Source organism: Opisthocomus hoazin, chromosome 3 (assembly GCF_030867145.1).
Source record: "Opisthocomus hoazin isolate bOpiHoa1 chromosome 3, bOpiHoa1.hap1, whole genome shotgun sequence".
NCBI lineage: Eukaryota > Metazoa > Chordata > Aves > Opisthocomiformes > Opisthocomidae > Opisthocomus > Opisthocomus hoazin.
Window position 1 is genome coordinate 61,487,364 of NC_134416.1, and position 27,312 is coordinate 61,514,675.

Sequence of the window (27,312 nt, forward strand, 5' to 3'; positions counted from 1 at the left end):
AGGAAAAGGGTTTCCTCGGGTGTGTTGGGGGGAAGCCTGTGCTGCTCCAACCTCAGGAGTGTGGGAGGTGTCTGAACAGCAGTGAGTTCCAACAACGTAACCAAGAGGGGGACAGCAGTGGGGAAACCACTGGAAGGTGATGGTCACAGATGGGAGACGGGGCAGTTCTGGGGTTGGAAAGTGTGAATTCACCAACAGGCATCTTCAGGAATTTCCGTAGGTATCCAGACTGATAAGCTGGCGAGTCGTAATGTGGCTGCAGTCAGGGACTGCCGACAAGAGGCTGTGTGTAGTGCAGGGCAAGCCTGAGGAGCCTAAAGCTCATTGGAAAATGAAGAAAATGTAAGAAAAAATGCTGAAAATGGAGACAAGGGTGCAAATTGCTGTGAGGCAGATAGGGGAAATGAGCCTGACTGTACTTTTGACACGCGTGCTGTGAGGCCCAGGCCAGTCGCTGCGTGACTGAAGCTTCTTTGCAGAACCTGGTCTGCAGTGGGCTGTCACACAGAAGCCTGAGGTCACCGTGCTGCACTGCGGAGGGAGGTGCTGTCCTGTGCGGGGGGGGGGGGACACTGGCCAAGCAGGGCCGCTGGTGGAGGGTGGGCTCCTTGCCGGGCGGGTGAAGGTTCTTGCTCAGGCTTTACCTTTTCCCTCTCCTTTCTGCCCCGCTCCCCGCCGCCCCTCCTTCCCTGCCTAGCGGGTGTGCGTGTTTCGCTGACGCCATTTCAGCCCCGCACGCTGACCCGGGTGCGGGGAGTCTGAACTTCGGATCGATGTTCGAGCAGATGTCAGCCGGAACGATGGGCTGAAAGGCATGCTGAGGATGATGGCCTCTCTGTGCTTGTGACCAGCGAGACCCACCTGGGAGAGGACGGGAACAGGGCTGAGTGCAGCCAAGCTCTGAGGGACTCCGTGTAGCTTCTAAGGCGTTACTCCGAGGTTTACCCGCAGCAAGGGGACGAAGTGCTGCATGAGGGAGAGCAGCACCGGCCGCAGGCGGGGAAGGCAGCGCTAGGTGCCGCTCTTTCTCTGTCCCCCGCGTAAGAGGCACCGGTTGGGCTTTGCGGGGCCCTTGGGTCCTCACCGGGAGCAGGCGGCGTCGGCGCCTCCCGGGCCGGGCCGGGCCGTTCCAGGTGCCAGCGGTGCGCCCGGCCATGCCCCGCCACCCTCCCGCCGGGCGGGCGCCTCCCGGGCGGGACGAGGCCGAGCGGCGGCCGGGCGGCCCCTCCGCTCCCTCCGCCTTGGGAAACGCCGTTCCCCCTCAGCGCAGGAGGTGGGGCCGTAGCCATGGGCGCAGGGCGGCAGGTCCCGGGGCAGCGAGCCAAGGCTGCGTCCTCAGCGGAACCTGACCAGGTTCTGGAACTGCTCCCTCTTTGTGCCCGACAGCGCAGTCAGTGCAGCAGCTCAGCAGCGGGAAGCAATTTCAAAAACTTTCAGAGCACGGAACTCAGCATTTGGGCTGGAAGAGCCCACGCTGCGAGGGGAGCCAGCGCACCCCCCAAGACACACGAGCGGCACAGCCGAGAGCCGTCTGTGTGCGACAGCAGCAGGCTGAAGGCAGGCTGTGCACCTTGCCGGCAGTCACTTACGCTTCCTTAGAGTTTAGAAAAACCACTGAAAACAGAACCCCCAGCTGAAGGTGGAAGGCGCTGATGGCTGAAAGCCCTATCCAAAGATGGACCAAGCTCCTGTATTCACCAACAACAGGGTTTGGGCCAGACCAGGATCTCTCATTACAAACGCTCCTGCTCTCACAGCTCCACCAACTTGAAAAGGAAAGCCAAATCCAGGTGGGATGTAGTTTTCTCTTTCAACACAGGCTAGGAACAATACTAATTATCTAAAGAAATTAAAATAATTAGACAAACCAGGCTCTGGTGATTTAGACTATTATTTCAAGGTGGCATCAAGCATATATTTAGCTCAAAACATTTTGGCACTAAGTACTCCCCTGATTCAGCTTCAAGTGAAACACAGCCCTGACACACTTTCATGAATGAGCCTCAAAACCAAGTTCTGTTAAGATTTCAGGTTGCTGCTTATTTTAGCAAAAATAGCCTCAGGGGGCCTGGGTTTCCCTCTCTTCCACGTTTTACTTTCAGCAACTGTGCTATTTGTACAAAAACCCGTCATAAAAATACTCAAAGTACAAATCACATATAAAGCCCCACCATGTACTAGTTTAGACAGTCATACTGAATATAGCTTGTGGGTGAATGAAGGTTTCTCTGAAACCATCAGAGAACATCAGCGGGTGCAGAATTTAGACCGGCTGTTACAGAAGGTGCAGGTGCGGGGCTGGAGACCCTGCCCAGTCCCATAGAAGAACTCGGCCAAGCAGCATTCCAGCTCCCCCCTTTCCGATCCAGAGGTTCAGATCGGCCAGGAGAATGCTGACAGGAGATGCGAAGTAAAACATTATTCATACAAAGACACTGCGATGGCACAATCCAAAATCCATTTAATTAAGGACACCGTTCACTTTGTGCATTTTGCACCTGGCCCTCCGCACCCATTACTTACATGCGACCATGGGTAGCAAGACGTTAGATTTCCCATTTTTCCTCCCTTTAAAGCATCAACAACAAAACACTTTCCCTCCACAAAGTGACTCGGAACATCTTGTGCATAGTTGATAGCAAACATCAGAAGGATTACCAAACCAGCTGGTCAGATTAACAACACTCTTAGTGGTGTATTACAAAAGAAATGTGCGAGAGTTCCTCCTAGCTCAAACTACAATACTTAGCATTAACGAAAATATTTGCATAAAGCACATTCTAATCATTTTGCCATTTTCCAGTTAAGACGGGATACTGGGAAACCTGAAGGAGAAACATTTCCTTTTCTGCAAAACAGGCTCTTAACAGTTTCTCCCTAACATAATGCGCACACAACAGCATATTGTCCATTTAAAAAAATATTTAATGCTGCCAAGAAGTATAAAAATACAATAAGAATGGCAGTACAAAACAAAATATTTCCTAATTTCTTTTACATCTTTCTACATTAATACAGGCATTATAAAAACACAACGGCAAATTATTTTGTTTTGCCAAGTAGCACGCTGCTGGTGGTCTTCCTCCCCTCGATGCAGTTTACGCTGTAAACAGATAACTGAGGTCTTCTTGGTACTTAACAGACCTCACTTTTTGCTCCCGAAGAGGGGTTCATGTCTCGCTTTGCATGTCAATAATTTGCAGTTTATAGCTGCAGAATATTCACAAGTCTTGAAGGCTTAGGTGTCGGTCAGTCTCGGCCTGCGACATACAATGCAGAAGAGAGTCACCGATTCAGTACAGTACGGAGAGAAAAAAAAAAAAAAAAGAGAAATCAGAACAGACAGCGGCTTTGCAACTCGCTATGAACACCAAACAGCTGCTCACGCACTCCTGTAACAACTACCGACTACTGTTTGCCTGCAGCAAGCACTCCTGGCAAGCCGTTGCCGTTTCAGGCGGTATTTCCGTACGAGGCAGGCACTTGCTGGGGAGCTGCAAGTACAGGTCTCAGTCCGGCAAACCTCTTACTCATGCACGTAACCAACAAGCACGGCACAAGTCTTATCGGGCTTTAGTGGGACTACAGAAGGCTGCACCTCGAAACACTAACATCCCCGCTCACGGCTCTGTACGCCGTCCTGGCACAGCGGCACGGACATGAGCGTTCCTAGGCCAAGGTTTCTCGTAGTGAGGAAGACATCTCCACACTGGACATTTTGTTCTTAAGGCAGGGAAGGCTCTGCTCCGAGGAACACAGAGAAAGACCTTGGTGTTTACAGCACCAAATATCCAAGCCACTACAAGTAAAACGCTTCTACGTTCTGCAAGGACTATGCCGATTCATAAAGCAGCTGTCTTCAATCAGTTAAGACACACTGAAAAAATTCCTGCAAGTATTTATCCTTCCAATTTAAATAAAGACTCAGACAGAGATGCAATTTTGAACATATTTATTTTTTATACATAAAAGTGAAAGACTGACCTAAAACTCTGGGGGGAAACAAAAAAGCCCAGGAAGACTACTGTGTGTTATGTCAGCTTTGCAAATGTCGTCCTCTGACTTAAGCCACTTGGCCACGCAGAAGACTCTTTTGTCATCAGTAATTTGGTTTCTTGTGCAGTCCTCAAGTCTCTCAGGTTTAACGATAATGCCAAACAGCAAACTAAACAATTTGGTTAACCTTCATTAAACTTAAAGCTAGCCAGGCTTCTGAGTCGCCCGCACAACCCAATCACACACGCATTTACACCTCTTCCCTGGCCAGTGGGACATCGACTGATGCCAGTGAACCATTTTACTGAAGGTTTAACAGGATGAGCTAAGTTTCACTTGCAACACCTTACTTCCATAAAATAAGTCTGTAGGGTTTTTTTTTCAAATTGCTGTTCCATGCTGTGTTCAATTATTTTACTTAATACATTTCAAGAGAAGCACAGCTGTACTGTCACTCTAAGCGGACCGTCCCCACACCAAGAACATAAACAGAAAACCTAAAGGACCAACTCCGAATCTGCAAACCCCTTGCAATGGAGGTCGTTTGTTACTTTTTTTTTCATAAAAACATGCATGATTTGTACACCAGTGTTCATCTGAGCACCAAACATTGTTTACTCCAATTCAAAGAAGTCCACCATTTGTCAAATATTTCAACTGATGTATCTCCAGAACAGAGGGGAAAAACCCAACGCACTAACGCTCTGAATAGAGTGCAGCAGCATTTTAGAAGCAGCACAGGACCAGCCAGTGGCTTGCCAGAAACTGGGGCGAGGGGTCAGAAGGCATGTCCTTCATTTTTACTCTTTCTTTAAGCATTTCCTACCACAGAGGTCACTGGGATCAACAGTTCTTCATTTTGGTCCACATTTGTTCCCATTTAACATCCAAGCTGTACAAAACTGCTGCAAGTTTAAATCCGACAGAGTAACAAAGTATCACAAGGGCTCAGTCTGCAGTAAAGAAAACAAGCCTCCCCCAGATTTTGTTTTTTACCAATTACAGACCCAAAAGAAGTGTTTTACCCAAATTATCTCCTAGATATCTCCTAGGAGATCTAATGTTTAATCTCCCTTCCTAGGCTCATACTGTCATGGACAATTCACTGTACAAAACAGTTTAGTCCAAGACGTCTATCAGTTTGTGCTCCTTAAATTATCAACAGTTGAGACTCTGGAGATACTTACAGTCATGTAACCAAACCAAATTTTTACAGATCAACTGTTGAATGTGCAAGCCCTGCTTTATTGCATTAAGAAGGTACCGGAGGGTTACCTCCCGCCCTGCCCCACCCAGAAGAGGAATGCCTGCTCAGGGTCGAGAGAACAAAAAAGCCAGGATTTAGAAGATGATGGAATCCGGAAAAAATTTCAAGTGACAACTTGACAAGACACTGTTAGCGCTCAGCATCTGCAGGGTACTGGTGGCCCCAGAAATCCACCTCACGCAAACAGAAATGACAGTGTGATTTCAGTGAAGGTCTTGTCTGCACATTTTGCTTAGCTGCTATTAAGTATTTAGACTAAAATCTGGAATTTCTGTTATAAAAGCATTTAATTACATTCCATGTGTTTCTCCATAACCAAAATATCTTTTGTAAGGCACACACATTTACACCTACTACCAGTTATAGCCGATATCGAAAAACTTGTCTTCCCAATTTAAAGAAAAAAGAAAAAAATTGCCAAGCCTTTTCTTGGCTAAAAGACGTACTGTGGTTGTAACAATTATGAAATGTCTTAAAATATGTAAGCTGCCTGCCTATACTGTGTCACAGCGCTCAGTAAGTCATTCTGCTATTAGAGCTGCATAGTTGGTCAGTAAGGCCACAGGACAAATTACCTTGTTTTACTGACACACAATTTCCCAAATTCAGAACTGTATGTTCTAAGACACTACACTTGTTTTCCTTATCTGCACCCTTAAGCATTTGTTTACTATATGAACAGCATAGTCCAAAATAGCATTAGCTATTGTGAAATGAGAATTTCAAAGAGTATTCTCAGCTTCATCTGACATTTACTACGCAAAGCTATTTGGGCCCCATGCCTGGTATGTTACTACTACGCCTGAACATACTGGAAACCTTTCAAGTTAATTCCCTTGTATAAGGAGCAAAGTAATTACCTAGCTCTTGTAATATTTTTCAGCAGCATATCCAACAGTGCTTTACAAAAAGGACAAGGGGGGGGGGGGAAGGAAAAATAAACCCCTCCCAAACCTCCATACCCAACAGAAAACAACCAAGATAGCAAAACGGAGGGAGAAAACACGACTTCCCTGAAGTCACCCAACAAGGCAATGCTTGAACAAATAAAATCCAGGTTTCCAAGTGCAGTCCAACACTAAAAATTATTCGGTCTCAACCTGGACAACAGCAAGCTACATCCAGCCACATACGATCACTGTATTCAAACAGAATTTACAGGGCAGACAGTGATTCATGTTGAAATACTATTTAGAAAGTGTTACTGTCCAACTAATGGAAGGGGAAAGCTCAATAATTTTTAAGTGACTGTAGCACAGGTATTCCCAAAATTTAAGTCATTCAGTGTTTGAAGTCACATGTCTTCAATATAGCGCGGGGGAACCTGAAAAGCAATTCTAGACTTTGTGACGCCATGGAAGTGGCTCGTACAGCTGCACAGACTGGAGATGGGAGAATACGACCAACATTTGTTTGCTATTACAACCATCCTTGGAAGTCCAACTTCCAAAGTTTCCTTTGATGTGCTTTCTACACTTCTTACTGATGACTGAATTTCATTCTTTCTAGCAATTAAAATCTATAGACACAAAAACATTATGTTTCACATTTAATGGAATGTCAGAACTTTAACAATGTTGGCCTTCAAACAGTAGCTGAAGTCTGAATACATCAATCAACAGAATGCTTTTCAGTGGGGGCCAAGTTCTCAAAAGCCTCAAAAAAAAAAAACCCCACCAAATTTCCAAGCCTTAGTTAAATAAGTAAAACTACAAAAAATAAATAAGGAATGCAAATTAACAGAGTAAAAATTGGTAAGTGCTTCATCAGAGCCCTACCTGCTCATGTCATAAATCTGAGAGTCAAAATACGGGGAACGGTTGCACTATTATTTTCATGCACAAATTATAATTACATTTAGTTTCAAAATCAAATTCTTTTTGGTCAGAAATTTGTACAAACTGAGCTTTTAAAAGTACAGTGAACTACAAAAAGATTAAATATGCAATTATAAAATATATTTATCCTACGTCATAAGAATATAAAACGTTTATGTTCATGTCACTAGTACATCACATTACACACATTTGAGGATAACTTCTTTGCATTAATAATGTAAATGATACAACACTGTTTATTGCTTATGTCAGGCATGTATATTTAAATCCAGACAGCCTTCCGTAGCTAAACCTCTGTGGTCCAGGGTTTGCTTAATATCCAGTAGAACACTGTTTTAAAACAGTTGCAGCAAGTTTGTAACTGGTCACATAAACAACAGCCATCAACTTTGTAGGGGGCAGCAGTTCATTTTTGTAAGTACCTGCAGTGGAAAGTCCTGAGATGCTGACATGGGATCAAGTTTGCATCATTTCTCTATTGTATTCTCTACTGTAAGGGTCTGTACCCATTCCAGGTGTAAGGAGCTTCCTGCTGAAAGTCGCATCCCTAGTCATTAACCTGCAGCAGAATTCGCTGCTGGGAGCAGACAGGCTTACTGTTTACTTACAAGGAATGTTCTTGAAAATACATTTTCCAGCAAGAATAAGCGCCAGCTAAAATCAGTGCACCAAACCCAATCTTAGTGAGAATAGGTTTCCAATATAACCACCTTTTTCTTTTTCTTTCAGTCTCATTTAGCTTCTGCTTCATCTGCTGCAGCTTCTGTGCTGTGTTAGCTTTCCTATCCTCTCGCAGTCGTTTTCGGACAGTACTTAAGGTAGAAAGAAAAAAAAAAAAAGGTAAACCTTACATTGTAGAACAAGAAAAAAGGCTATGAAAATTTTAAAACAAACCTCTTGCCAACACAATCCCAACAGTTAACCAACCCACTGGTAGCATATGGCAGTATTATATAAAATCTAAACCAAGCAATCTTTATTCCATTTTAACGATCTTGATGAAGACAGTTTCAGGTCAGTGAAGCCCTGTGAAGTTAGTGAATGACATACGTGAAGATGTAAGCGGCACCTGACCTTTGGGTTCAACGGGGAACAGTATTAGCTTAGTTATCTGAGCTTAGCCTTTCACGCCTGTCGGTGCCCCACTTGGTGGCTGAGATTTTTGCATGGAGGCTGCTCTTACACGCAATGCCAGGTCCTACGTGCAAACACTCACAGTATTTAAGCGTGTGCCTCCACTGCAGAGCTCACTCTAGCCTCACCAACACATTGATCATAACCTGCTCATGCCTGCATGCAGATTTAAGGGTGCTCATCTTAGTCTGTAAACCAAATGTTGATGAAGGACACAGGCTAAAAATCAGCTGTGTGTTGTTACGCTGTCAGGGCCACCTGGTAATTCTTGCCTCCAAAAGCATCCTCACAGTCTCTATGAAAAGTGTAACTTGACACAAAAAAAACCACTTTAACTGTCCAAGTCCTAGCACACAAACACTGCACTCGCACCTGTGTGCTGTGTGTGTCCTGCCACTTGTGAGGGGCTCTTTCAAACGCTGACAGAATCACTGTCATTCTTTCAGACACGCATGAAGACATGGCAAGATAAACACACAAGGGCACTCTGTAAGCCACCTGCTGTTTCAGAATTCCAGCCTATCCCCACTGAGCTGCTGCTGCACCTCATCTCAGAGCTCAGCCCTCTGGGACAGACCCTGCCGCCTCCGGAGCGCTGCACAGCTCGGCAGGACCCCGGCCAGCATGCGGGGCTCTGGCTAGGGATCCACCTGCTGCCCTCAGGTGGGTGGGCCCAGCTGCATGGTGCCTCTGGGCAAAAAAGGGCCTTGGGGTGTTGGTCAACAGTCAGCTGAACATGAGCCAGCAGTGTGCCCAGGTGGCCAAGAAGGCCAGCGGCATCCTGGCTTGTGTCAGGAATAGTGTGGCCAGCAGGAGCAGGGAGGGGATCGTGCCCCTGTACTCGACACTGGTGAGGCCACACCTCGAGTGCTGTGTTCAGTTTTGAGCCCCTCACTACAAGAAGGACATTGAGGTGCTGGAGCGTGTCCAGAGAAGGGCAACGAGGATGGTGAGGGGTCTAGAGAACAAGTCTTACAAGGAGGGGCTGAGGGAGCTGGGGCTGTTTAGTCTGGAGAAGAGGAGACTAAGGGGAGACCTTCTTGCTCTCTACAACTACCTGAAAGGAGGCTGTAATGAGGCAGGTGTTGGTCTCTTCTCCCAGGTAACTAGCAATAGGATGAGAGGCAATGGCCTCAAGTTGCATCAGAGGAGGTTTAGATTTAGATTCGGAAAAATGTCTTTACTGAAAGAGTGGTCAGACATTGGAACAGGCTGCCCAGGGAAGTGGTGGAGTCCCCATCCCTGGAGTGTTCAAAAAATGTGTAGATGTGGCACTTCAGGATACGGTTCAGTAGACACAGTGGTGTTGGGTTGACGGTTGGACTTGATGATCTTAGAGGTCTCTTCCAACCTTGACAATTCTATGATTCGAGTGGATACAGCAGCCCACAGCTGAGGCAACAGTACTCGTCAGGCAGAGAAAGACAAATTCACATGCCACAGCTAAACCACAGAAATCTATTCACAGAGGCAGATTTAACATGAACAGAGGGTAACATATGACTTCAGTGATAGAATTTTAATCACCATACATAAAATGGTAGGTGATAAACACTTTGTGTTTCTGAGGTTTCGTATTTTTCCAAACAGAAGTCAGCATTGTATTTAAAAATCAGTATCAGATTATACTGGACACTTTTAGGACTTAAGCCACACTCTACAATACAGTTCAGTCTGTAGGAAAAGGCTTTCAAGCATGAGGTTTAGCTGCTTCAGTGAGAGACACTTGTTTTTCTGCTCTTGACCTTTAAACAATTAAACTTAATCACAAGGACTAATTTAAGTTGTATTTAAAAAAAATAATTATACCAGACAAGTCAAATACCACCTGTCCTTTGCTTCTACTGAAGAAAGATCTTATAAGAAAAGCACACAATAATCCAGCCTTTTAAAGAGAGCACATCTGCCTTCTACACGGCTTCCTCATTTTGCCCACCTTTCAATGTTTCCATCTGTGATATCCTGAACTTTAGTGGACAGGTCAGTATTTATTTTATCCATTTGATCTTTGTTCTCCAGGCCTATGCTGTTCCCGTTGTACTTCTCTGTGGTTATTTTGGTTGGGTGTGGAGGAGACTGCTCAGAACTTGGTGCTTGGTCCTCCTTAGAGAGCTCCTTCCACCGTTTCTGCAAACAAGGAGAACTTATTTCAAACACTCCCTGAACACTGAAGGCCCTCTTTGCCCAAGGTGTCTTCCAAGGGAGCAGTCACAGAAGTAAGATTAAAGGAATTACTAGATCAAGAAAAAAAAAAAAAAATTGCTAGATGAAGAAATAAGGTCAGGTGAAGATGCATCTTCTCCAGCAATGACCCCTTTTCGTATTTCTCCAGGATAATGCTATTGAGGCTATAAGGCCACTAACTTTGAGGTTTATGCTGTCCACAACAGTCCACAATGCAGAAGCAATTGGTCTGTCTTGTGTAGTCCTGCACTGTTCAGCACCTTGCATCTCCCTCCCCACATGCCTATGCTGTGTTGCCACCTATCACAGCTCCAAAACACAGCAGGACCTTGTGTGCAAGCACTGCCTAAAAAGAGAGAACCGGAGAAATCTGCAGCACCAGTGAAAAAAAAAAAAAAAAAACAAACAAAAAAACAACTAGGGTTATTTATGCTGAAGTCTTGGCCTACTGTTTCACCTATTGGTCCGTTAGCCAGAGAGCTACTGCATCATAAAACAGATATTCGCCTTGTTTTGAGAAGAAATCTGAAACAACATGGAAGAAAAAAGATTGGAACCAAAACTGGTTTGCTAGATCTCTGTCCTAATGGGTAACTGTCCTAACGTTGAATAGTCTGAAGGCTTTCTTGCAACAAAATTTCATGCAGAAAAAAACCTAGAAAAGTAACAGGAACGAAAAGAACCGCCCCTAAAAAACAATCAGCTCTTTTCTCACACAATTCAGCCAGCCTGCAAAGATATAAATACCTTGAGGGGAAAAAAGAAAAAAAAAAATCAGTTACTTCTAAATGTCTATGATAAGAAAGACTAACTGAAAACTGGCTCTTCACAAAACAAATGTTAAGATTCTTCTCTCTCAAATGAATTACAACTGCTGATCTAAATTAAATACCAAACTCAGAGACTGATGTCAAAACCCAGCTACTTATAAAGTAACTGCTGGCCGAATAAGCTTTAACCATAAACCGACTCCTCCACTGCAGAGGAGCTTCCAGCATGGATCCGAGATTCACACAGGGAGTCTTCATGTACAAGAGACTTCACTCTCAGAGGTTTTCTTTGTTCTGTCTTAAACAAACCAACAAAAAGAAACAGCCACTAACAAATGGAAATCCACTTAGCAGCTCCATCTTACTGTCTCAGAAAAAGGCCTTTTGGAGGACGTGGCTGTGTCCTTAGGAGACTTGCTGGCTAAGATAAATACTGGTTCCATCTGGAGTAATAAGCCACACAGGAAGAACTGAAATCAGAGACAATCTTACTACTCTTGTCAGACAGAAGGAATATACCACAAAGAATTCTATTTTAAACATGTAATAACAATAGCTCAAATGGCTGGTAATTTTAAGTTGAAATATCTATGACAAGACTATGTGAATGGCAGGACTGGAAAAATAACGTACAACTTAGAGCAGACCGACAAGAAGGATTACGTTGCTAAATTACCTTTGCCATTTTATGATAGTACCTGCAACTTTACTACAAAGAACAACAAAAACATATCTCAGGAACTGAAGTACTACACTGTGTCTTGTGAAATTATGTCTGGAAACAACAAAGAAGTGATGAAGTTATTTGAGAAATACAGTTGTCCTTAAAATAACAACCAGAACACCTGTGTAGGGGAGCTAAGACTTGGGGCCTGTATTGCCTCGTGGAATGAATGGACACAACGGAAAGGCACATTAAGATGTTCAGCTGACAGAATCAGGTGAATGTCAGATACAGGTTTTGGATTCACAAGTTTCAGTACAATATTGTAATATTCTTGTTCTCTGTCTGCAAAACTCATCTATGGATCTAAGGAATTCAACCTTCTTTGTTTCTAGAGACCACTCATTTCAACAGATTTTTCCAAAAGAGTGATAAATTATTCTACTATGTTGTTCAAACAGTACTAACTTACCTTTACTACAAAGGAATTTCATAGAAACAAAACCTTCAGCCTTGTTTCACCTCACCCATTTTACATGGTGCAGTGCTACAGTATAATTAGGCAGCACGTAATTGTTTCAGCTACAGCACCACGCAGCAGCGCACCAGCCACGCGCCTCGGCAGGGCTTCAGGGCAGCCCGGGCAAGGGTCTGAACCTTCCTCCCAGCCACCAGTGGATGTCCCACTGGTGCTCAACAAGGTGCAGAGACTCCTCCAGTGTTGCAGCTGCAGCCACTAGCTGTAAGCAAGTGAAGGTTGAAGTATACACCGTGCCTGTCAGCAGAGTTTGCTGCCTTCTGAAATCCATGGAGATGTCAGAGATGAACACTTGGTAACGTTACATTAGGGAAGCGTTTAATGACTTCATGCCCTCCCCTTCACTATCAGAGAGAAGTAAACATCCACACTTTGGACAGTCAGCTGTTCCACATGGGGAGGGGCGGGGGGTGGGGAGGAATGATCTAGCTGACCTTGAAAGGAGAAATACTCCTAGTAACTACGGCCAATTGATTTTCTGCACACGACCCTGAGGCCTAAAGAGAAAAGTGCCAGGACAACTGCCTGCACTGCAGGAAACGCTGGTTTAGGAAAGATCATCTGAATACAATCATAACAACACAAAGAAAAAAGAACAAATGAGAAGTGTGCCTTCCTAGGCGTTCTCTTAGTATGAAGAAATAACAGACTTCAACCTGACCAGCAGCGTTCTGAGCTGACAATGCTCCCTTGTATCCAGAAACAAGAAATCCTGTGATCTAGATGGGTAAGTGTGGGAACCAGAGCTGCCCACTGTTTGGAGCATGGCTTTTTTAAAAACAAACCAGAAAAACTATTAGAGAGAACACCACCCTCATACCACCAGAAACAGCTTCCAGAAAATAAAGAAGTTAAATTGTTAGTGGTAGGATGAGCCACGTGGTCTTCTAGGCATATGGCGCAGGTCTCAGACTGCCAGTGTGCTACCTAGGTGTTGATTAGTAGTTGTGTAAAATTATTTGTTTATTTATATAGCACATCAAGAAACATTTGTCAAAAGAGAAGAATCTGACAACTACCAGAACCACAGAAAAGAGGAAACGTGTTTTAGTTTATCTGCTTCATTCATGATTTTAAGAGATCAACAAAATAAGAAAGCCCTAGCATGTGAAAGCAGAATTCAGTCTGTTTCACAGCCTCTCCTCCCAGTCCTTCCTCCTAGCATTTAAAATAGCTGTGGCTACTGTTACATCTGCAAGCCGCGTGGATAAAACAGTGAGATTTGGTGATCTGTTTACCCCAAAGCTCATTATATATGGTTAGATACTAACTGTAACACAAATTTTAAAGGATATATTAAAAAAAAAAAAAAAAAAAGGGCAACTTTACTAATAAACCTGATCCGTAGCATCAGACAACTTTATTGTTAGGAAAATATATAGCAAAGATCAAGAAATCCTAAAAAGATCCTTACTATCTTTCAAAGTGATACTGGGCATCACTTTTGCTTTTCAGGATGGAAGATATCGATTTAGCCTTTTTTTTTTTTTAAGCATTAGTACAGGCAAGTTACTTGTATGTTTTATGCAAGATGGGACAAATACATAGGATTAGAAGTTTAGCTGACAGAAGGCGCGGATCAGATACCCTCTAATACCTTCCAGGCATCTACTGAAAAAAGCAAATTATTTAAATCCCACAAAGTTACACATTTGAAAATAGTTTGGAGCTCATTCTAAACTACTGTTATCAGTCTACTGTTCATGTTTAAACACACAGAGCTAAACATTTACCTGTATAGTTGAATCCCCCATTATAAATTTTGCTCCTTCTATTACAGCCATATACGAAAATCTTAGCTGATCAGGAGTCTGAATAAGTCCCATTCGATATTTTCTCATATCCAGTAATACCTTCTTAATATCTACAGAAAATGGGTCTTTCTTCTCCATCTGTAAAGAAAGTCACATCAAAAGCGTCATTTCTACGCTAGAGACAACATATAAAAAATAATGACAAGTAAAAACGAGGCATAAAGTTCAATCTAAAAATTAATTTCTTCACGTTACGTTTCTGCTAGTTAGATGTAAAATTAGCACCTCAAATGATTTCTAAATGGTTTTTACAGGAAAAAAGTTAACCATCTAATGAAAGCTTATGGACAAATCAATGATCATGTATTAACCAAGTAAATCAGTACCCTGATATCAAGTCTTAAAACATCTTCAGGAAATTTAGGTATGCTTGATTTTATTTGGGCATGTATTTGTATTTTGGAATAAGACTATAAGAATCAGAACCGTAAAGCAGTATTTTCTACTGCTGCTGAATGGAACAGCAATTTGGAATGACTGCATGTGGCAGAAGCAGAACCCCTGATCTGAGCAATGCACACGCTTAACCCCGCACTACATTCACAGAGTGTTTTCAACCACGTATCTACACTTCTTGCAATGTTCACTTTAATTTGCATAGTATTAAAGTACACTTGCATCAGAATATACACTTACATTTTTCAAAATGCAGAACAAAAGAAAAACTGAAGAAAAAATAACCTGAGAGGACCTAACCAAACCAGAAGGTAAGGGTCTTCTAATTTAAATGAAATCCTATTTCACCCAACCCCATGCTGTATTTCCCACTATTACCAAGCATAGCCAAAGACAAAAAGTCTGTGTCTGGACTTTGAAATCCAACAAAATGCAAAGAGATTTAAAATATTATTTAACATTTAAAGTTCACTCAAGTCATGAGCAATTATAGACAATGCAGTTCACCGAGTAAGCAAAAATCCTATTCATCCATGCCGTACTGCAACCGGCTCCCAGGCCCCACGTCCCAGAGAGCTGCACAGCTCAGGAAACGCTGCACTGCCTGCCATCACACACTGCAGGCTATCCAGGGGCATGCCCAAGTTCTCATCCTACTCCAGATACCAATTCTCTGCAACCTTAAGAAAAGGGGCCTGTCAGGCCTGCCACATATTCCATGTTCAGAGAAAAAGGCTTATAGTCAGTTGTCTCAATACATATTCACAGCCTAACTTGCAGCTCGAATTAGAAAAAGAAAAAGCCAAAAACCACAACCCTCAATCTTTTCTAAGCACATCTTGTATAAAAGGGAAAGAATGCTTACTATTTACTTTCCAGGAAGCTTTGAAAATGTGCAAAGTACTTCAAGATGGATTTGTAAATGTATTTCAAGAGTTGTGTTTTTAAACTGTCAAAATATGTGAAGGAAAAAAGAAGTATGGTATCTTAATTACAGTTTTCACTGGCATGTCATTAATAACTTAAACGCTTTTGAAGCCTTCTGACCAGAAAGCTCGTACTGGGAAGACAGGCAGGGTGTCAGGAGAACGAAAGGAGTGCTACAGAAAATGAGCCAACACTTACCAGAACAAGACAAGTGTCTACTAATGAAAACGTGCCGGAACGTCCTATCCCCGCGCTGCAGTGAACTACGGCAGGTCCATGTTCAGGACTTAGCGAACCAGACTCCCTGACTTTGAAGAGGAAGTTCAGGAATGAAGCTGGGGACTCAGGGACTCCAAAGTCCGGCCAGGTAGTATAATGAAAATGAAAGATCATCCTGGACTCACCACTCTACAAGTGGAAACAAATAAACAACACAACTAGAAAGCATTCTACTATTGTTTAGTTAGCAAACATTTCCCCAGTCTAAATCAATATCTATTTTAGATTTTAAACCTCCCATCTAGACAAAAAAATCTGATAACTTGCTTCAAGCTGGATGACAACCAACAGTGCAGCCTGAAGCAGTTTGTCATCCGAGCAGGTAGTTTTCCCTTTTGCAGTTATTACCACACACATTTTTTTTCTTCTTCTCAAACTTCCAATATCGTATTTGGTTTGCTTTACTACTTGCCCCAAATATGCTTCCTTTTCTACCATTACTGCAGCTTAATGCTTAACAGCAGTTATTAGACTGCTGGCATTAACAGGACTGAAAAAAATGCCCGCCAGCATTGTAAGCACTCTCCACTCTTGCTCAGAACAAGTTTTACTATCCAGAGGTACGAGTATCTCCTTAATCACGCTACTGAGTGGGGCCAGGAGCTTTATGGAAAAGGCCTAGAAGGACCCATATAGCAGGATGTCTAGCAAGACTTCTGCTGGATGGATTAATTAGAGACGGATTCCAAAACCATGCAGTTGTTTTAGAACCATGCAGCTCCTCTCCTAACATGACCAACTGCACGTATTGAAATGACAGCAAGCACATATATATATATATATCTGAAATGTTGTCATGACAAATTTGGATGGTATCTTTACAGAACTGACTTCAGATCTGCTGTTAAAAGCTACCCCTTGTCTCCTTTCTATTCTTGCTATGGTGATTTTGAGACAACTTGATCACTGATTTAGCTGAGGAATTTTAGAAAGGTTCAGCTATTTTTATACTCCCTACATTTCATCTTATTTTCCACACAGATTGAAACCTACATAAACCTCCACAAAGGTGGAACACAAGAAGATGTAAAATATCTATGTATTCCAGAAAAGTTGTTTTTCTTTTTCAGCAACAGTAAAATATAGCTATGAAATTAAAATAAATTCTTCTGTTCATCTCCTGCTCAGTCTGTTTCAATTTCTTATGAGGGACAACTTATGAAACTCCTTTGTGAAACAAAAATAACCCAGTTCGTGGTTACCACAGTAACAAAAACACTCTCCCATTTTGTATTTTGCCGTCAATGCCCGATACTGCAAGACTGCCAATACTTTCACAGAAAATAGAGGATATTAACATGACTCAAGTCACTCTCCAATGCACAGTTGCCTTCCAGGCATACTTTCTTTTTTTGGCTAATAGCTCAACAAGGACAACAGAGTCTAATCCACAGTATTGGGAAAATGAGTACACAGTAAGATTTCAAGGGGGGGGGGGGGGAATCTATCAAGGCCTGAATTGTATAAATACGCTGGGATTTCCCTTTCTTATTTGTCTGAAGCAAAGCATTACAAAAAGAGCTTGCATTTTCAACTGAAATCTTACTGGTCTTCTGTACCTGTTTTTTCAACTAGTGAGTTAACTCACTAATCAACTGAAATGACCCATTTGTTTAAAAATCATGAAGGAGGTACATTTTTTAATAGGAAATCTGGAAATTATAGAATTTAAGAAGATAACACTCTTAGGCAATTCCCTCTAAGAAAAATAACTCGATTTACAAACAAAATTAAGTGAAAAACTAGACAGTGAGCTAAATGCACATACTAGGTAAAGCAAAGGTTAAAGTTGTTTCTTGTGAATCTGGATGATCCTTTGAAGTGGTAACTGATATTCTCCTCCTCAAGATTCTTAAATAGCATTCCAGATGAAAGCCTCCTTTATACCTCAAGAAGGCAAAAATACCTTTATCTGTATAAACCAAAGGTGACCTGTGGGTTGTTTGTTTTTTTGGGGTTTTGGTTCTGTTTGTTTTTTAACCCCATACTGTAACAAGCACTAAGCATCCTCCTCCAAAACAAACAAAAAAATTCAGTAGTGCTTCAAACACATGGCCAAGTGTTACCCTGCTCATACACACTAATCTGAAAATTGGTATTTCTAAAGGAGAGATTAAACAGTACATCTCATCCAGCTCTAACACACAGAATTAAATTTTTCTCCTTCGCCTTACTGTATGAAGGCTTTATTCATCCTACAATTTTCCATCACTGCAGCTCATTTTAAAAACACCTAGTCTCTTCATCTTTCTCCAGGAGTCCCATTTCAGAGCACCAGAACCAGGTGGTCGTCTTTGAACTTGCAGTTTCTAATCATACAGCCAAATCCCACTTGAGCATTTTAAACCTCCCACATTTTCTCTCTTAAATAGAATGGCTCTTTCAAGTGGTGCTTGGCAGTCAAGCTGAAACACTGTCTTTGTGCGAATATCCATAACACCCGTTCTTAAAGAACTCCCCCTGCCACTGAACCATGCACCACAGCTATCATTTAAGTGAAGTGATGCAGGACTATAACGAGAAAAGGTTTGACTTGCTAAATATTCACCACTGTTGATGGACAGAAATTCAATTTTAAAGAACAACTAATTTTATTAAAAGTGTTATCAGGAAACTAAATGTTCTTCTAAAGAAAAAAGATGGACTTCAAGACTCAGCCAGTAATATAAAATTTTATATATTATACACAGGGAACACACTTCGGCATGATAACTGAAAGCCAGCTTATTCTATGGTAGCCACAACATATTATTCCAAGATTTACTCCTTAAGACTAGCTACTAAAAAAAAAAAAAAAAAATCAAAATCCTTGAATAATCACGGGACAACTTTTAAACAAAACTTCTCAAGAAAATTAGTCAAATCATTCTAGCAACAGTTTCACAAACTACCAGGATAAGCTTTCAGTAAATTACCAACATAGCTAAAACTGATAAAACGCAGAAAGTCGCCACCACGCTGCAGTTCCCCACTGACTGCTGGCACCACTAACAGTATAACTGAAGTACAATCAAACCACAAGCCATGCTCCAGGTTAGCAGATATGCATACTAGAACTTGAGCAGAAAAGTAATATAACGCCATTAGACTAACTTTCATCAAAACAAGCCTCATCAGAACCTTTTTACAGTGACTACCCAATCACTCAAAACAAAAGGGCACAGAAATCTCAGAGTAATTTCAGGTTGTTCAGTCACCTGAGAGTATGAAGATGAATAAAATACTACCAAAATGCTCAAAGGACTTTGACGCCTTCAGTGTCAAGTAAAACAGGTGAAGACAGAAAAACACTGGTCTGTCAAAAATCATACACTCCTAAAAGCCTTCATTTCATAGTTTAAGGGCTACTGAAATGGTCAAACCTACCAAGGCATAAAACACACCTAAACCTCAGAGTAGTCCTGTATGTAACAATCATGCCTTAAGTGCATTAACAACTAATTTGATCATATAAAAAGGAGAAGGCATGCTGTAAGGGTAACATTCTAAGCACTGAAATTCAAAATCTTAAATCAACTTTCACCACAACGTTTTCATTTGTTCACTCTAATGCTTGGCAAAATGGTTTTCAAAATGCACATGAACACGGCAATAAGGATAATAGGGCCAAATAATCCTCACAAACGTTCTGTTTGGGGATTTTTTTTTTTTTAATAATTAATGCATTTCGTATAAGTCAACAAGGCAATGTCTATGCCCACTGAATCTGCAAAACACTTGGCATTCAAGCGAGTCTGGGTTCTCCCTTCCTGTTAGACACCAATACCTTTCCTAACACTTCAGTCTTATTTCTGTGGTCATGAAGACCAAAATCAATCCCTGTTGCAGTTTTTCAAAGTGGTATTAGTATATCCTACACGTTTAAAATCAAGTGTATGCCATACTTCAGAAATCCCTTTAAAACACTACAGGAATTAAGTACATATACACATGGGTATACAAAGATACCACAAGACCCTAGAACATCACCTGCCATTAGACTGCTTGCCTCCACAAACAATCTTCTCAGCACATCTAAAACTTCAGACGCTGGAAAAGAGCAGCAAAGCAAATCTTCTTTTCTTGAACCACACTAACGCTTCCTGGTTCATCCACAAGATCAGACTGTGAGGGCCACTAAGCAGTCTTGTGTCACCTGAATCTGACAGCAATGGCCGCACTGAGGCTTGGTACTAAATTGAGAATCCATTTTGCTAATGGGTTTTTTTCAAATATTTGCTGTTTGCAGAGGACTCAAGATTGCACTTGGGGTTTATTAACGAACCTTACTCTAAAGTATCATACCACAAGTGTCACATCAAATCTAGTTCATTTCTTCCAGTCTTTTCTTCTCCAGCAAGTAGTTTCTCTGCAAACCTCTCCTTTGGTTGCTTTATTCTTATTTCTAGGAAATAAGAATAAAGTCTGGGATACGTTCATCAAGGTTCCTCCAGCAATTTCAATTCCTTTCTACAGCTCCATTTCCTCAGTCAATCCCTGGCTTCCCTGAAGTACTGATGCCCATTTGCTCTCCCGTAGCTTCCCTGAATTCCTCAGAACCAACCTAGAGGCGTTTTGCTTCTAAGCGTTCATTATGCGTCACACAGTAGCCTGGGAAAGGATATCTGGGCTGCCACACCAGAAACTACTGAAAACGCCAGTTTTCTTTTTCTGAAGACCAATGTTTATACTTGTGTCAAGGACAGCTAAAAGCAGCAATGAAGAGTAATACAAAAATACATATTCAACACAAGATGGAGTCTTCCAGAAGTTAGAATCTAACAATTTTCCCATAATATTGTCACAAAACTTCGCAACCTCATCCAATAAAGTCATTTTACAGATTTAACAAAAGGCTCTCAAAAACCTATCACTTCTCCAGTATACTGGGAGACTTTGCTTCAAATCAGAGATGCAATAGCTTCACACATAAAGGACTATGAATTTTTAATGTGAGCAGGGTATATTTCCTTCTACCCTTAGAGGCAAGGGTTTGTGGGAGCCTTCACAGTCAGTCTTTCCTCAAGCAGAGTTCTGGACCTGAGCAATTACAGCAGCAAGCAGCGGTCAGTTTTCAGAAGAGCTAACAACTGACACCAACGAAATGGTGGAGGATACACAATGAACTACAACGCAAAGGGAGCTTCGAAGTTCTATACTCTAGAATGCAGACTGAGGCAGGAAAAAAAATAAGGACATTCCGCAATAAGCACCAGCAAGACAAAGCACACTAGAAACATCTTCAAAACTTTTGGAAAGATACCAATAAACACCACCTCCTCTCCAATGCTTTACTGGACTACACTAGCCACAACAGAAAAAAACCAAATGTTTGCCTAGAACAGATATAAACAAATCAAACTGCCAAACACCTTGATCTAACCCTAATAAACAAACATGGCCCCCTCCACCCCACCTGTACTTCCAACTGCTCTTTAACAAAACAGACCAACCAAACATTCAGAGGTTGTTTCATTGGTAAGAACATTAAACAAGCACTTTACTCTCAACACCTATGTATTTTGCTTACATATCAGAGAGGTTTGTTGCAGTTAACGCAAATTTACTTGAGTTCAGAATGGCTGCACTATAAAGACAATTCTAGTTTTTTCTGTTTTGCAAGGAAATACTAAAATTTCCTAAGTCTTCTTGGAACTCAGAGTATATTCGTGAGTGATCTTGTATTCCAGGCGTCAAGCGGCTAAATGTCTTACCACTCCACCTCCACCAAAGTCCCCTCCAGAATAACTTGTACAAACATAGTTAAGCTCACATTTCAAGTTACTATGAATACACAATTCCCACAAGTTTTATGGTATAATTATAAAATTCTTACAGAAGGCTGCACTTAACATTCACATTGCTATTATGAAACTGTACTTTTTCTGTCCGAGTAACCAAGCGCGTTCTACTTCTTGTAGCTGTTTTACATAAAAAAAATTTTCTTTGGAGTTAACATTCATGAAGCCTTAGAGGAGTCCTAGGGCATTAAAATAAAAATTCAATACACTAAGCTTGCTAAGTATTTGTGAAACTGAGTTACATGACACACAAGAAGTTCTGTACAGCCCCACTGGGCCTGCATTACCAGTCCAAAGCAAGCCTGGAAATTTAAGTGCTCAATAGTTCCAACTCAAAAGTCAACTACAGGATATGTTGTGCTGTTCCTCAAGGGATTTCTGCATTTTCCAGCTAATACTATGTCGCAACATACATATATCATGAAAACTGCATCCTTTGAAAACAGAAGTTTAAGATTAGGGGCCGAGGTCAGCCAGACACTTCCACAAAGAGGCCTTTTTGGTAGTTAGGAAAACTTGCCTCAGCTTTCCAAAAAAGAGGCTTTTTTCTCCTTTCTCAGGCACCAGCTTGCAAGCACTATTCCCCTTTTCTTTGCTTTTGCTGTCAATAAACAAACATCTTAACAGAAATTCTTCAGGTCAGTAGGACAGAACTCCATAAAGCTCTTCTTGCATTGAATAGACCAAGGAACAACATGCCAAGTTTTATCATGTTGATCTCAGGAGGGAGCTTTCGAATTAGCTAACGTTATCTCAAAGTACCATTAATAGCTGCTATAAATTAAAATAATTTTGACCAGATATATCAATGTTTAGTTGTATAAAACAACATGCAAAGGAACACCTTCAAGCTTTCCTTTCCCAAATCCACTGACAAGACAACCTTGAATAAAACTTGCCATACTAGCACTTTCATTTAATATAAGGCAAGGCTTATAGGGAGAGAGAATATCTTACAAGACATAGCTGGAACAAACAGACAAGCTCTTCAATCCTGTCTTCAGCTCTGAAACAGAAGCAGCAAATTCCAACCCAAGCTCAGGCCAGGAACAATTTTTTTGAGCTTAACTTGATTAAATTGTCAAAGTGCTTAATTTTTAAGAGAAAAGGATGGTTGGTCCTGTGGAGCAAAAGGGGAGGTAAGCAAGAGGAGATAAAGTTACCTATCTACAGGTGGTAATCACCCCTCCCCCCCCAAACTTCAATAGCTGGACTGAATTATACAGAAAAAAACATTAAAAAACTAATCAGAAATCTCAACCCCTGGGTTCCTCCTTTTAGGGTATTTCTTACAGCTCCTCTTAGAATCATCACTACCATCAATACAATTCAGCATGTTAAAGTACTGCCAAATGAAAAATATAAGTATAGAAATGCTGAAGCTGTTATCTCTTGTAATGTATAGATAATTCAGGTCTAACTTGCTTATATGCCACACATACATCTTCAACATTATCGCAGTGCATTAAAATTTTCAGTGTAAAAGCTGAATCAAACCTGTACTGACAATATGCTGGATGGTTTTCATCAAATACTTAAGCCCAGGACCATGAGCTATACAAACAGAGAAAAGCTTACGTTGATATTTTCTAATTGCAGTAGATGTACTGTGTAATAGGATTTGACGTCTTCAGATACTAGCCTCACACGGAAACCCGTTTCACTGAATGTCATAACTTCCTCTTCTTTTGTTGGCCAGTATTGTGCACACTTCACCTAATTTATTACGAAAAAAAAGAGGAAAAAAAGGGAAAAATAAAGAAAAATCTGGTTAAGTATCCTAGTATCTTGGGCTTTGTGTGAACAGATGCTGAGACCCCATTACTCAATATAGTAGACTCAAGTGCCTGCTCCCAGTTTGAGGAATTCTCGAAGTCCATAATGTTTACAGCCAAGTTATTAAAACTGTTTCACTGGCTATTACGAATTCTAGCTTTATCTGTTTATGCTTTCTTTCATCACAGGGCTAGCATCTTTTCATGTGTACCTTAACCCTTCTCCCTCGCCCCCCTCTAGTTCTCTACAGTGAGCAGAGATCTTTAAACTCAGCTATTTCAACATTTCCCCCCAACATTTCTGACGTGCAGACCTGCACATTTACATAACTGATGTAACACATCCAGTTTTCCCAAAGCTTGCTGAATACTGGAAGATTCTAGTGAAACAAAAGAAAGAACTAACAAAGCAATGCAAAACTGTCCTTCACCCTTCATTTCTCAAGCCCTGCACTCAAACTTTCTGTAGGAAAATTTTTGCATAAGAAAGTAAGTGACTTCTTACTGGACTAGTCACATCGTTTTCACTAATAAATCTACTCTGAAGAAAAAACAGAAACCTCAAATGACATGCATTTTTAACTAAGATCTACAGTGGTTTTAGGCACATTAGCAGAAAAACTACATCACAAGAGAAGATTTATGTATTCTGCATGTATACCATCAGCTGTAAAGAATCCAAAATAACTAGACCTGCTTGACAGCTGGTGGGCAGCAGCTTGTCTTCACTGTTCTGAACAGTTAAGATCACTATATAACAATCTAAAGATACTGCGTTTCTCACCTTTCATTTTGTTCTAGAGCATCTTAACACTGCTCCTATTCCCATCTTACTCCTATGTGCATGTCCTCATTTCTCAGGATGTTACTTGCACCTTTCTGGATGTATATTTATTAGATGCTGTTTTCACCAAACTGAATTTCGTGTCTTAGTTCCATCACTGTACTGTTATACTAAACATATGTTACACTGTACACCAGTGAGAAAGTCTGTTTGGTCTTTTAACATACCAATGAAACGTTGTTCAACTGTATTACAATTATGCGGCTCTCTTTACAGCATTAGGCCTAGTATTACTTACCGATTCTTTTTCGACAATTCTGTTCAGCATGACAACTGCTCTGGTTTGTTGCTGCCATATCATTAGCCAAAAATGACAACACGTATTAGGTAGCGGACCCTGTGTAGTAAAGAAAAAAAAAAAGGGTGGGAGAACGTATAGGCAAAGCAGTGTTTGAACACAGTTAATAGTTCACCGTGTGAAACAGGAAAAAGTCTTCCTCTGAAAAGTTTAAAGAAATTATTAATAGAACGATAGAAATGACAGGCAAGAAAGGAACTACACTGCACAAATCATTCCAGTACTTAAAAGTTCTTAAAAAAAAAAAAAAAATCAAGCACACCACAACAAAACAGTAAGAACTCAGGGAAGCGATGTTTCAGTCTGGGCATCAATACTACCGTGCTGTTAAAAGAAAAGCTACTGCAGGCATACTTGGAAGGTATAGGATGAAATAAGGAGTAAAAGTATCGTTGCAACATACTTCCAAAAGCACTGAAGAAGAGAGTAAGAAATACTTGAAAAGCTTTTTATGCAATAAATTTTCAGAGTTAAATATTCCCTTTAGCTTTTTCTTAAAACATAAAATAATGTGCTCGCAACCAGATAGAGCAGGCAGTTAGTATGAGCTATATGTAACTCACAGGGACAAGGAACCATCCAAATACAAATTATGATCGTACAAATCCCCTTCCCCCAGATTCTCAATCCTAGTAACGACCTAGAAATTGGTACTACTTACCTGCGTTAAAATATAGTATCTCTGGGCTTCTTCTGTGACCACTAGGCTGGCATTGATATAGTCATTCTCGGTGTTCTGCAGTTTTACACGACTATGGTCATCTAAAATTCAAAGAAAATTAAGAATTAATGATGCATCCATCTTGACGGATACTCTCTAACAGACAAGTTTAGGTCTCACAAGCATTTAGAAATAAATTCTACAGTACTAACCAAATGGCAAACTACAAATATACATGGAAGTCGCGTATACTCATGTAACTTTGATAACTGCCTGCCTCATTCTCGCCTCAGCATTCCATCAGAGTAATTTCAGGCAGCTATTAATAGAGGCTGTTCAGAACACTGGAAAACCCACTTTTCTTCAAAAAACAACCAAAAAAGCCAACCCTCCCACACATGCCCAAAGATGCTCACAGCCATCCCTCAACAGCTACATTTCCTTAATACAACAGCACCACAACCCACACCAGGCTGTGCTCTGTCCTGTCACACCAGATCACTCCACTGCATGGTTTCCTTTAAGTTCTGAATTCCAGGATATTTGGTGAACTGAAGTTTCATAGGCTGAGGTAGAATCATAAAGTTTAACTCCGACAGCTAAAAAAAAAAATCTGCTTGTAATAATTCATACCAAGTTTTAATCAATTGAATTTTCCCTGTAATTTATTCTTTAACACTATACAAGTTACAAATACTAAAGAAGGGGCACAAGCAAAAATCTATTTCACAAATCTTCCAATTAAACAAACCCTAATCTAATTACAGTTTCAGTCTCTTATGATTATACAGGCAAGACAGAAGATTCCCCTATTTATGGCAGAGACCAGCAAAAGGCTCCATTTAAAATTATAACATTAATAGGAGAAAGACTACCAGAATGTCATACTCAAACACTGCAATAATAAAAAGTGACTGTGGCTGTTCCCAGAACCTTTTAGTGTCTGATTTATCACCCTCTCAGAGACATTTAGGTAATCAGCCTTGTTCACAGTAAGTAATCCTTCAGCCATTTATTAGAACTGTATTAAATAAACAGCATTTTTACTTTAAAATTTGTACACAGCTGCACGCCAGGAAATGAGATCCAACTGACTGCAAGCCCCCTGAAGCTCAACTGCCTAGACAGGCTGCTTATGGGAAAAGTAAATCAAAAAAATTGCAAACTAAAATGAATTTAAGAGACTTCAACACATTTCAGGGGGAGACGGAAGGGATTCCATAAAGAAACTGACAGAGCTAAGAGTGAATTACAGTGCAATACCATATTTGAACCAATGTTCACCTGGTCTAACCCACAAAACTCATTCAGGATTCAGACTGATGGCACAACTGCTGTTAAAATGTCAGCCCACTTTTCGCTCTCCCATCCACGCACCAAAAGGCTGACTTCCTTTTGACAAACATCTTGGGAAAGCACAAAATCCCTGAATTTTGACAGAAGCAACTACCAAGTATCACATTCAGTGCAGCTATGCCAGTCCCTGTATCACAGCCAGTCTATACAGCACAAGGCTTATCTAAGAAATCCATAACAATGACCCCAAATAAGCAAAAAGCTGATGGGAATCAAATAACAGTTACTGAATTAGGCTCTTGTTTATAAAATCGTATGAGCGGTCTGTAGAACACTTTCCATACGTTTGGAAGCCTGGGAAACACTTACTAGGTCTTGATCTGCTTTTATACTCTCCCTCATCTATCTGCTGTTGGTAACCGTTGAAGAGGATCTTGCTGGAGTCAAGCAAAGAAGTCAACAGTAAATTAGCTTTTTTTTGTTTTGTTTTTTGGAAGGACTGAGATTTGGGGTTGTCATCCTACCTCCTTTAGCTGCTAGCTCTTACAGGCAGTCACATACAAACATGCAGAGAACAGAAATATGCTGAAAACCTATTTTTAACACAAAAGTATGAGAAAGTTACTGGTTTAGTCTGTTTTCATTAGCATTCCAGCTGTAAGGCAACACCATCCTGACTTTCAGGAATCTTAAAACAATTTATGATACATCTATATGAAGAAAAAAAAATATTATCAAAATATTATCAAAGCCAAGACACAGTAAAATTAAGACACACGTGTGTTTAAAAGTAAAATATATCTCCCTGTATTGTACTGTCTGGATAGGAAAGTGTTACATTTTCCTTTCAT

At 41.1% G+C, this 27,312-nt stretch overlaps 1 protein-coding gene across 2 annotated transcripts in view; it reads right to left on the reverse strand.

Moving 5' to 3' along the window:
- Window positions 1-2,441: 2,441 nt before the first annotated feature.
- The window catches only part of PTPN2 (protein tyrosine phosphatase non-receptor type 2), a 34,154-nt gene continuing 9,283 nt past the window's right edge, over window positions 2,442-27,312 (reverse strand). Inside the window, exons 3-10 of one of the 2 annotated variants that reach the window (XM_075416509.1) lie at window positions 25,166-25,266; window positions 24,445-24,543; window positions 23,166-23,303; window positions 15,727-15,936; window positions 14,125-14,283; window positions 10,172-10,362; window positions 7,710-7,913; window positions 2,442-3,260 (exon numbers count right to left, since the gene is read on the reverse strand). In XM_075416509.1, coding sequence (XP_075272624.1) covers window positions 3,239-3,260; window positions 7,710-7,913; window positions 10,172-10,362; window positions 14,125-14,283; window positions 15,727-15,936; window positions 23,166-23,303; window positions 24,445-24,543; window positions 25,166-25,266 — 1,124 coding nt within the window. In that variant the 3' untranslated portion in view covers window positions 2,442-3,238. The remainder of the gene's footprint in view (window positions 3,261-7,709; window positions 7,914-10,171; window positions 10,363-14,124; window positions 14,284-15,726; window positions 15,937-23,165; window positions 23,304-24,444; window positions 24,544-25,165; window positions 25,267-27,312) is intronic. The other variant, XM_075416508.1, reaches the window with a different exon arrangement.